Source organism: Vigna unguiculata, chromosome 7 (assembly GCF_004118075.2).
Source record: "Vigna unguiculata cultivar IT97K-499-35 chromosome 7, ASM411807v1, whole genome shotgun sequence".
NCBI lineage: Eukaryota > Viridiplantae > Streptophyta > Magnoliopsida > Fabales > Fabaceae > Vigna > Vigna unguiculata.
Window position 1 is genome coordinate 36,060,299 of NC_040285.1, and position 13,092 is coordinate 36,073,390.

Below are 13,092 nucleotides of genomic sequence, written 5' to 3' on the forward strand. Positions count from 1 at the left end.
TGGTGGGCTTTCTTTTGTCTCTCCAGCCACATGTCCTCCAAAAACAGATATTAATTTCTTCATAACGCCAAATCATCCAAATCATGATTTTTAATTCTCCAAACTAAAATGCAGGTATCTGAGTATCTCTATGATTTTAGACATTGAGCTTAATCTCTGCAGGATGTGATTTTATTAGCTTCAAGAGACAATGATCTTGATCCTTGATGGAAAGAAATTGGACCATATGATACGAGTGTTCGTGGGAAGGATGAAAAGGAATATTGGGATAAATTAATGGAGGGAGGTTGCAGGTTGCAGGTTGCAGGTGGCAGTACTTCCTTTTCCCCCTTCTTTTCAGCTTTTTCACCCCATGAAAATAATGCACCCATCAAAAGCAGAAACAAGTACAAAAACAATCAAGGACGAGGGAGAGAGCAAACCTGACAAGTGACAACAAAAAACAGAACTAGATAAGGTTCTTTACCAAACCACCAATTAAAATTCCTTAGTGAATAACAACACCCAAAGAAACAAACAGTTTAGTGACTCTGATGTACCAAAAACTCACTGCTGTGTCTTCCTGCATTTTCATTCCTTTCTCACATGTTCACTTTTCAATGTCTGTATTACTAACGCACACAATCATTTACCTCAGACGTGTGTTCCACTCCAAATTCTCTACCTTAAACATCAAATTTTAGTTAACTTTTAAATTCTTAACGTAGCTCTTCGGTAGTGATTGGTCTAAGTCAATTGGTTGAGTGGACAGTGTAAACTCCCTCGATTCTTATTAAACTACAAAAACCACACAACTAACACATGCACCAAGATTGGCTTTTGCCAGTTATAAAAATGAAGAGTTTTCACAACTTGCTTCGATACGAAAATTCAGAAGGCCCACAGGTTCAAATCACCATGGCCAAGAATTACTTAGCGTGGAACAACACAAATTCGCATCGGGCATAAAAAGCTTTCTGGAGGTTTACTCTACGTAATAATTGCTATTTATTTAATGGCCCTTGTAGGGAAAACTTGGGGACAAACAAAGAGTATCCAAAGAGAGCTTCAACAACTGCGGCTAAAGAATGGATATTGAGTTTAATTAATTTTAATTATGGATTAAAAGTAGTTGGTTTAGGTAAGTTCATATACCGGACTATTTGTCTTTAAGTGTATGCATTATTATTATATGCCAATGTTCATTTCCACGACAAGTTTATGGAATATGTTAACTTAGAGTGGGGGTAGAGAGGGGTTTAAAATATCCCTACGCGAGTATACCAACTTCCATATACACTTCTCACTTTAACTAAATAAAACAACATTGTTAATGTACCAAATCATATTTAACTATAAAACATGCTCGGTAAAGACCGCTAGTGACTTAATTAATAGTAGTATTAGAAACAGTAATGATAAGGACTGCTCTAGAAAAGCCAAAACACGCAAGATTCTCGTTCGTAATTTTATCATACGAATAAAAACATGAACGAGGTATCGTATACGATTTTCTGTTTTGTTACGAACCATTTGTTTAAGATTACTTTTACAAAGTTCACCTTTTAACAAAAACTTTACATTTTTCTTTTCACCATGCCTGCGGGCACATAATATAAAATATTGTTTGTTAAAAGAAAAAACTCGATTGTTCTTAGACTTTTAGCCGCTCTCCCATTTTCTGAAAAATAAAATAATCCACTTTCACACCATAGGTAAAAATTCTTAAATCGGTTAATTTAGTTAAACCGTTTGACATAAAATGTAAGTACACAAGTTTAAGATACACAATGTAATTACACCCTTACCTTTTCATTACGTTCATCTTTATAAGGTTCGTTTTTTGTAAGATTACGGTATACGTATATTAATTCTTCTGTAAGAAGAATCTACTATTGGGATTCAGGATTCAGGATTCATGATTGAGAAGTTGGATTCAATGAATTATTTAACTTATGTTTTTCATATGATCTGATGAGGTAGTTTGGATAGAAGATATAGCACCCTACGCAACATATCTTTCTGAAAGTGATTTTCGATTTAATTAGATCCCTTATTGACCAAACATGAAACGCAGAACATAAATAGTTCAATCATAAAATGTGGTAAGCATGTTTTATTATATGTTTCAAAATAATATTACATGTACAGTAGAACACTTTTACTATTAAGAAATGGAAAAGAAAAATACAAGGCATATAAATATTGCGACAAAAAATTATTAAATAAATTAGTGTATGAATTATTTATCAAACGTAAGCACACGAACATTGAAGTTTGGACAGGATTTGACGCTGTGACCCCTCCTATAATTGAAAATAATGGCAACGTAGAGGAGAAGTTAAAAATAGAGTCCAATATAAACATGTTACATTAATTGAATACGTTCGAATCAAAATTGTGCTGATACAAATCTTTGAAGTGACCTACACACCTCACTTCACACAAGACATGCATATTAGAGTAAGTAAAAAGTTAGATGACTAAAATACAAAAATGACAAATCTGAGGTTGTTGGATAGTATATATAAGTTTATATAAAACAATAACTTTATATATATTGATCTTAAATTTATACTGTTGAAAAAATTACTGCTTCTATCATTATCATATTGTGTGATCTCATAATCACCACATGATTTCAACACACCTCTCACACAAAATAATCTAAAACTAAAAGTCATTGATCGAAAAAATGTTAATGACAATTGATTAAATTAAAAGTAAAAAGGGTAATTAAAAAATTAACTCGAAATAATTTAATTTAGATAATTAAATTCATTTGAATTCCTATGAACCACAAATGGAAATGCAAAAAAAAGAAGCCATGTTGTTTTGCAAATACGAGCGCTGAAACAGGACATATTGGGAGTGATAAAAGTGGTTTTGTATTCTTTTCAAAATCCTGTTTTATCTTACACACCTGTCCTTCTTTTGTAGGGCTATATAGGCTTCTAGGTAGCCACTATTCTTGTTTTCATGCACAAGGACAACGTCCATTGCATGTTTCATGCTCCATGCTTCTATCCTTATGCTTCGTTTATCTTTATAATAATAATTCATCTGCTTTTTTTAAATTACTCATGTTTCTTCATTTATGTTCACCCTTTTCTCATTTTCACGTCTTTATATACGCAAAATAATTGTATTAAAACACTGAGTACAAAGCAATAGTAAAAACAAATTGATTTGCAAATTGTCTACAAAAGTTGAAACTAATATGAAAGTATAAAAATGAAGAACTTTATATTTTGAAATAGTTAGTGGCAGATCTTCAACCAATATTTTGAGATGTTAAAATTTTAGTTGAAATACTCTTTTTGATTTATTTTTTGGTCAAAAAATGTCAAATTGGTCATCTAGTTTTTTTAGTTTCAATTTGATTCTAATTTTTTTAAAAATTATGTGATTCGATCCTTTTTGTTAAATTTCTTGAAGCGGAACAAATATTTTTATCAAAATTGACATTAGGATTATCTCAATTATACCAATAAAATAAACTATCTTTATTCATAACTTCAATTTTGATAAACAAATATTGATCCGATTCAAGAAATTTAACTAAAAATGATCAAATTGCATCTTTTTGTCAAAACTTGGAACCAAAGTGAGACTAAGACAAAACTGGATGACCAACTTAATATTTTTGAATGATAATAGAGACCAAAAGAATATAATCCCAAAATTGTTATATAAACAGCTAAAAACATTGTATTTACTTTTTTCTACGATAATAAAAAATAATAAAATTATTACTTTTGTTATTATTAATTATAAAATTAAATATAAATAATTTTTATAATTATTATAATTAATTTTCATTTATAATAATTAAGTTTAAAAAAACAATTAAATTGAAAAAATGGTTAAATTAAATAAATGATCGCTTAAAAAATAATATTAATAAAATAATTATTTTAATTTAAAAATATATATTTAAAAGGTAAAATTAAAAAATAAATGTGGACAACAAAAAGGAGACTATTTCTTTATATATAGATATAGATATATAAAAATATTTTAGAATATAAAAAATACAAAATATATTAAATATTAAATTTAAACAAAATATTTGAATTACTTATTAAATTATATAAATATAAAAAAATTTGGGGGGCATGGTCCGCCTATGTCACTATTAAGGTTCGTCTCTAGTAATAACACTAAAAGTGTAAGAAACGAAGGAGATGAATATTATCTTGGATAATGATACTATGACTCTCATTTTTTTTACTTTGATCATTTCCTCTCTGACGTAACTTAGTGTGTGTCATTGATTAATGTACCACTGTCTTTTCCTCCCACATCCTATACTTTTTTGTGTGCTATCCTATTAATTTTAAATATGTCTTTTGCTTTTTATTAAATTTTCTTAAAATGTTAATGATATTGTATAATTTAAAAAGTAGAATTATAGTTCGAAAAGTATAATTCCTAATTGTAAACTTGATCATTCTTGACTAGATTAAAAAAGTATATATATATATATATATATATATATATATATATAATTTTTGAAAGAATTGATTAATTTTATTTATGATTTAACTAAATTTTATTTTTTAAAAGTTTGAGTATTTTTAATGGGATTTTTATCGAATATTATTATTACATGAAACCTTAACAAAATCTATATTTTCTAATTAAGTCTCTCTTAGTTGACTTTTTTGTTAGTTAAGTAATATGATTATTATTATGTTTAGTTTCAAAAGAAATAGAGATTTTATGAATAATATAAAATAATATTAATGTTAATGTAACATATGATTTTTATTATTTTTGTTAAAAATGTATTGGATAATAAGATTATATTTCTCGGTAACTTTCATAACATCACAATAAAAAATTATCAATGTACAACTATTGATGTAGAAGAGCATTTTTTTTATCCAATAAAATTGTCAATAAAAATAAATATACAATTCAACATGATCATGAAATAAAATAACAACTACGTTACTTAGTTAAAAAAATAACAAAAATTAATTAAAAATATATAATTTTTAAGTATTTAATGAACTAAATAAATTTAATAAAATTTTAGGTAAAAGTATTTAAAATTACAACGGAATTAAAAGTTAATTAAGTTTTGTTATTCTATTCAAGAGTTTATAAAACCCTCCGTCCATCATAGGACAAGGGAGGTTCCACCTAAAAATATAAATGGAATTTATTAGTTTGTAACATTTGGGGACCTCGGAGAGAGAATAAATTTCAGAAATAAGGTAAATATTTTAGTCTTTGCACTCCATGCGGTACACTCCATTTCAAAGTAAGATGTTGCTTCTAAACCAACTAATTTTGTTTTTATACAATTGAATAAAGTAAAATAAGATGAAATGACTGTTATTAGATTATTCTTTTTGAACATTTTCCAGAAAAAGAATAAAAAAACACATGAAATGTATACTTAATATTCCAATGGAAAATAAAAGTTGAGATTATGTCATCCTGACATTGATCATCTTCTAGAAGAAAAAACTATCGAGATTTGACTTAAAGACAGAGATAAAAGAAAAAATAGTGGATTGCTAGTTAATAACATTACTTTTTTTAAGAGAATAATGATTTAAAATTGATCACTGATATTTTTTTTATTAGTTTCTATATATTTCTTTAAACTTTAACCATTTACTTAATATATTTATACCTTTTTAAAAAAAAATTGTAATGTATTTTATACTAAATAAAAGTTTATAAGTATTTACATTTTATAAATGTTAATGTATATTAAAATATTACATAATTGAATTTGAGTCATATCACCGTACATTAGTCATACTCAACATGATTTTTGTTAAAATTAAAAAAAAATAATGTAATTTTAACATCAATTTAATAGTTTAAAATCATTAAATAAAATATTTTGTATTTGATAATAACAAAGCACAAAATAGTTATATTACACTCGTCCTAAATAAGATAGGCTGAAATATAAATTTATACATCTCGGTCTAAAAGATTGAAGTTTTTCAAATATATATATATATATATATATATATATATATATATATATATATGTACTGGGATAGGACTAGCTCGGATTCCGACCTAGTTCTACTGTGTACCAGGATATAGCTAGTTCGGATTCTGACCTGACTTTTGTTGTGTACTGGGATAGGACTAGTTCGGATTCCGACCTAGGTCTATTGTGTACCAGGATATAGCTAGCTCGGATTATGACCTAACTTTTGTTGTGTACTGGGATCGGACTAGCTCGGACTCCGACCTAGCTCTATTGTGCACCAAGATATAGCTAGCTCGAATCCCGGCCTGACTTTGAGTGTAATCACTAGCTCGAAAGGCGAAGTTGGATGTTTCTCTCTCAGTAATGGGTCAGAGTAGCGTTTTTTAGGCCCAACAGGCCCACTATGAAGTGACCCCCTGAAATATAGGAAGTAGTTCCCCAAATCTAGGCTCGAATCCAGAGACTATCGAAATGCATGGGTGGTTACTTGGGCGGTTCCCTGAATAAACGCTAAAAGATAAAGCAGTTCCTTATCAGTCGGGATTGGAGGTTATCAGAAGGGGTATAAAGAGACAGAAAGGGATAACTAAGGGGGCATGAGTGAAGAAAAAAGGGAGAGTGGAAGAAACTAGAAATTAGTTTGGTAGCTAATTGTATCTGAATTTGCATACCGGAACAATATATATATATATATATATATATAAGAACTTTATATGCTAACTAAACAACTATACTATTATCTTTTTGTATCGATCTAACTACAAGATCCTCATTTGCTCACACCAATAAAGTGATCATTGAAAAAAAAACAACACAAGACAAACAAAACACAGAGAAAAGGACAAGCTAATCTATAAAAGATAGAAGTCTATATCCTTAGGACTCCAAGAGGGAAATCCTTCAATAATTCATTCAGCGAGGGTGTTCTTGACAAGCGACTACAATGTTATTAAACTCTTTGACTTTTGATTCGCTTCATTGAGCAAGTAGCGACTCCTATGCCATTGAGTCTTTGACTTTGTATTCGTGGAGCGAGCTATCCCTCAACCAGCGATTCTACTTAATTCTGAAGATGATTTTGCATAATTATGCCTTCTCAGTCAAGTCTAAGTCAAGAATTTTCACATATACCAAACTTTAATCAACCACAAACATAAGTACCAAACACTCTCAACAGCAAAACCATATGTTTTTTACATATAACAACCTCAATTTTTAAAACATCAACTTCATACAATCATGTATCATTCCATAGATCAACACACCAACAATCCACAACATTATCAAACAAGCAATTGAATATTTCTATAACTTAAAAACACTTAAATTAGCTTTCCTAACTTGGAAGATGACTCCTCGAAACACTCAAAAAGTAATAAATCTCCCTTCCAACTATCAAGACGCACTACTCAACCTAAAGACATCGCAAACATGATTAGAAAACATCATTAGAATCATTGATTAGCAGAAACTCTCAAGGAAGACACAAAAAGCTACATGCGAGTTACGATCACTCACATGCGCAAAGATTAATCCAGATAAAGAAAAAAGACAGAAAATCAATTTACTTGGTTTGAGAAATTGATCAGACAAGAGTGAAGAGCTCGCCACAGAGATCACCTTAACAGTCTCTGATCTTAAAAAAATGCTTAATAATATAATAAATTTAGATAAAATAAAAAAGGACCGAGAGAAAAGGTTTGTAAAAAAATTTATATTAATAAATAATAAAATTGGTTTATAAACTTCTATTTATACTTAAATATTTTTTAATATTAAAATAATCAAGTATTCACTCTTTTAAACATTATATCGATCCATCCTAAAATACCATTCTCTAAATCTTCATAAATAATACTCAAATCGTATTTTATCAAACAAATACAATTTTATTTTAGTGAGTAAAAATTGCATGAATGTAACACGAATTATTTACTATGTTATATTAACTAAACACAACTCTTTTACTTTTGAATTTTTTTTTCAAATTTGTCAAAGTTTCTGTGATTTTGAAGAAAAAATGTACCATTTGAATGCTTTTACCTCTCTTTTCGGCGTATGGATCTCATGAATGTGGAATAAAATTATATTATTTATATTTTTTTCTTGATAAATCGAGTCAAATGAATAAAATAGCCTTTTTATTTAATTATCATCAACCAGGTAATATAAGGTTTGAACATTATTTACAGAAACAAAAATTATTTAGACCCAAAATAAACTGAATCAAACCCTAACAACATCTAAGAATAAACCGATGCTTAAGTAGCGCAACTTAGAAATTTGAAACGGCATGCAAGAAAACCAAAGCTTGTAGAAAAGAATGCACTCTGTTTTCCGATCACCATATCCATGAACGCGCCCTCTCCAAACCTGCTTGGTTCTCTGCTGGAGTCAGCAGTTTCAACCCACTCTTCCCTGCTTGGCCGTGCGGCCCACGCGCTCATCCTCAGAACCCATGACACCCCTCTCTCATCCTTCCTCTGCAACCACCTCGTCAACATGTACTCCAAACTCGACCGTATCAACTCAGCTGAAATCCTTCTCTCACTCACCAACCCCCGCACCGTCGTCACCTGGACCTCTCTCATCTCCGGCTGCGTTCACAACCGTCGTTTCACCTCCGCGCTCCTCCACTTCACTAACATGCGCCGCGAGTCTGTTCTCCCTAACGACTTTACGTTTCCCTGCGTCTTCAAAGCTTCGGCTTCGTTGCACATGCCCTTTACTGGAAAACAGCTTCATGCCCTCGCCCTAAAAGGTGGAAATATATTGGACGTGTTTGTGGGGTGCAGCGCCTTTGACATGTACAGCAAAACCGGCCTTCGAGTTGAGGCTCGTAACATGTTCGACGAAATGCCGCACAGGAACTTGGCCACGTGGAATGCGTATATTTCCAATGCAGTTCAGGATGGCCGGTGTTTGGATGCAGTTTCCGCATTTAAAAAGTTTCTTTCTGTGGGTGGAGAGCCAAATGCGATAACGTTTTGTGTGTTTCTCAATGCGTGTGCTGACATGGCGAGTTTAGAGCTCGGGATTCAGTTACACGGATTTATAGTGCGGAGCCGGTACCGGGAGGATGTTTCTGTTTCCAATGGGCTTATTGATTTCTACGGAAAATGTGGGGACATCGTGTCATCTGAAATGATTTTTAATAGAATTGGCAGTGGCAGGAGGAATGTTGTTTCCTGGTGCTCTATGCTTGCTGCTCTTGTGCAAAACCACGAGGAAGAGAGAGCGTGTATGGTCTTCCTTAAGGCAAGGAAGGAGGTTGAGCCAACAGATTTCATGATATCGAGTGTACTCAGTGCGTGTGCGGAGCTTGGAGGGCTTGAACTGGGCAGGTCAGTTCATGCTCTTGCTGTTAAAGCATGTGTGGATGAGAATATATTTGTTGGGAGTGCACTTGTTTATTTGTATGGAAAATGTGGAAGTATAGAGAACGCAGAGCAAGTATTCAGAGAAATGCCGGAGAGGAACCTAGTCACTTGGAATGCACTGATAGGTGGATATGCACATTTGGGCGATGTTGACATGGCATTGACTTTATTTGAGGAGATGACACTGGGCAGCTTTGGTATAGCACCAAGTTATGTTACACTAGTTTCGGTATTGTCAGCGTGTAGTAGGGCAGGGGCAGTGGAGAGAGGTTTGCATATATTTGAATCCATGAGAGGGAGATATGGAATTGAACCAGGCGCTGAGCATTATGCATGTATTGTGGACCTTCTTGGGAGGTCTGGTTTGGTTGATCGTGCATATGAATTTATTAAAAGAATGCCAATTCTTCCTACTATATCTGTATGGGGAGCTCTACTCGGGTCTTGTAAGATGCATGGGAAAACAAAGTTGGGGAAAATTGCAGCTGAAAAATTATTCCAGCTAGATCCTGATGACTCTGGCAACCATGTAGTGTTTTCCAACATGCTTGCATCTGCTGGCAGGTAAAAATTCACAATTTCGATAACTAAGTTTCCTTCTTGGATAGAATTGACAAGTTAGCTGAATTGTTCGTTCTATTTGGTAGAATAAGCTGTCCCATCCAAATTAGTCTCAAAAGAATTTACCTTCTTTTGCATTTTTCTGCATCTAGTAGGATAAGGTTGTATTATTGTTGTGGTGGTTTTCATTTTTCTGTAGTTTCTTTAACATGTTTAGCCGGAACTAAAACTGTCTCTTCCTTCTGAATTAACATTGTTTATGGTTCTATTGCTAATGCTTGTAATTGCTAAATGCAGATGGGAAGAAGCCACTATTGTCAGGAAGGAAATGAGAGATATTGGTATTAAAAAAAATGTTGGTTATAGTTGGGTTGCTGTAAAGAATAGAGTCCATGTTTTCCAAGCAAAGGATAGTTCTCATGAAAAGAACTCCGAAATTCAGGCAATGCTAGCTAAGCTCAGAGTGGAGATGAAGAAAACTGGGTATGTTCCTGATACCAACCTATCACTCTTCGATTTAGAAGAAGAAGAAAAGGCTTCAGAAGTATGGTACCACAGTGAGAAGATTGCTCTAGCATTTGGCCTCATAGCTCTCCCTCATGGAGTGCCCATACGTGTTACAAAAAATCTTAGGATTTGTGGAGATTGTCATAGTGCCATCAAGTTCATCTCAAAAATTGTTGGAAGAGAAATTATCGTGAGAGATAATAATCGTTTTCATCACTTTAAGGATGGTTGGTGTTCTTGTAAAGATTATTGGTAATAGTTCCACACTCCCATTATTTTATCCGTTTCATATTCGTGAAAGAATATTTTTTAAACAATACATCAGGTTCTCTTTACCCATGATGATAGTGAAGGCCAATAATTGTAGCATTCTCCAAGTGTGTCCATTCTGCACAGGTGCTCATTCAGGGTGTTTACTTGGTAGAGTTTGACAAGGGATTCTGCAGGGTGATTTATGTATGGGACAGGCTGATTTGATTTTGGTATGTGCTCTGCTGTAGTTGATATACCTTCTGCCTTGGATGGGGGCATTACATATTTTTTGGTGGTTGAAGTGGGAAACAGACAATTTTATCCGATTGTTACCAATGTTGCTATAAATTTAGTGACTCGGTTTATAATTTGGTGTGGTTCGGGGCACACCTTAATTTAGGGGCTGAAGTGTGGCTGTGAGTGGATTGTAGGGTGTTCAACATCTGATGAGGTCACAACAAGGTGTTTCCATACAAGCATGGGAAATGCGTAGAAAGTGTTGTATGGGAAACATTGCAGCTGCTGCTCCAGAGCCTAAAAAGGAAATATGAATAATGGAAGAAGATGGACAACCAAGGAGGAAAAGGATATATGAATAATGGAAGAAGATGGACAACCAAGGAGGAAAAGGATATATGAATAATGGAAGAAGATGGATAACCAAGGAGGAGAGTGAATGTATTCGGATAAACCCTAATAGCCCCAAAAGTCTTTAAGGTGTCTTCCACACTTCTGAAAATCCCAAAAGACTCTTTTTCACAGAGAAACAAGGAAAATAAGTCAAATGTGTCATGTCAGCAAAAGTGGTGACGCCCAACGCCACACGTTATGTGCACTCAGACGGAAGAAACTAGCTCTCTGTCCAGCTGGCAGTCAGCTTAGATCACCATTGGGAGGTGGCACCCGGCTTGAGGTAAGTGGCGGCCAGCCTTGAGACAAATTTCCTGTCTGCCTTCATGGTGCTAAGCTCGGTTCAAGTAGCGCCTAACATTGGTAATCTTTTGGAAATCCTAAATTTGACCTTCTATCTCTACTTTGATGGATTTCAATCTTGCTTCACTTTATGTAAAGTGACTAATAATAATGGTGAAAATTAACATTATCAACGGTGAAGTCACTTCATACCAAACTATTAAAGAGAAAACTATATCGAATGAGTGAGTCATCAACAATTTGAATACGTTGTTATTCTATCATATTGAAATTGAATGTTGAACATATATAGTATTTAAATTGTTGTTCTACCATATTGAAATTGAATGTTGAACATATATAGTATTTAAATTGTTGATGTAATGTATCATCGATGTGTACATTCAAAGAATATAAAGTTTAATCTTTAAGAATATTTTGGTCCACATTTGTAGAGTGTGAAGTTTTCTCTATAAAAATCTAGTATGAAGTGATTTGGTATTGTACAATTTGATAACATCCCAACTCTCTGTTGTAGTCTTCTTCTATGTAACGATAGATAAAATTGGCTGCAACGTTCTCGTCTATCTTTAACCACTTTCCATCAATTATATCTGCCGGTTTACTTTTAATTGCATCTATACAAGTTTGTTTCCTCAAAGTTGACCTGATCTTTAATTCCCATAGGAAAAAAAATATTCCCGTTGAACTTCTGTCTCATTTTTGTTGCCACTATTTCACTCTGTTTTATTGTTTTTCATTGATTTGGCTTATGCAACTTTAATTGTCAATAGTACCACCTATTGAAATAATGATGGTAGGAAGTAAAATAGTACCCAGGTGAGTTTCCAAGAAAGAAAATTGAATCGTCAACGGGCACACTTGAATATCAAGTCCTTTATAAATAGAACTTTCTTAGACATATACTTTCATGTTAAATATCAAGTAATAAGATAAACTCCTTTCTGATTGACAAATCAGACTATATTTCAACCACAATGCATATTACAAATTGTCATCAACACTATACTAGTGTACATCACAATGGAATAATATCAATAACCTATTCACTTTGATACTACTAGTGCTGGTTATCATAGTCACAGTAATATCTTAGCTAGAAGATGAGAAAGTACGAATATTAACACTATTTTCACACAACAAACCCTCATCTAGTAAGGGAAAAACCATGGGGCAAGAGTAGAAAAGTATTCTCACTAAGTGGAAGAAAAACTACAGCCTCTCTAAATACGAGTAGAGAAACAATACACTCTCTCATAATAGAATACCCTTGCTTCTAACTCCCTCAAATGAGGAGTTACACTATAGGAATGCATCAAGTTCATGGAATGACTTACTATTTATGGTAATAGGATGAAAATGGTTATTAATAAGCAAGGTAAAAGTTTGTCTGCTTCCTAACCAACTTAGTAGCCTAGAATTGCATGATGTACAAACTTTTCAACTATCTATGTTTTAATTTTATGCCAAAAAATTGGGTTACGTGGTTTCACAGATCTATTCATCTATTTA

The 13,092-nt window shown here is 32.6% G+C and overlaps 1 protein-coding gene across 1 annotated transcript; it reads left to right on the plus strand.

The window, feature by feature from the left end:
• Nucleotides 1-8,163: 8,163 nt before the first annotated feature.
• LOC114189895 (pentatricopeptide repeat-containing protein At4g14850) lies at nt 8,164-12,163 on the plus strand. The gene is made up of 2 exons (XM_028078619.1): nt 8,164-9,891; nt 10,186-12,163. Exons 1-2 carry the CDS (start codon nt 8,300-8,302, stop codon nt 10,649-10,651), a joined length of 2,058 nt encoding a protein of 685 aa, XP_027934420.1. The 5' UTR covers nt 8,164-8,299; the 3' UTR covers nt 10,652-12,163.
• Nucleotides 12,164-13,092: the final 929 nt, after the last annotated feature.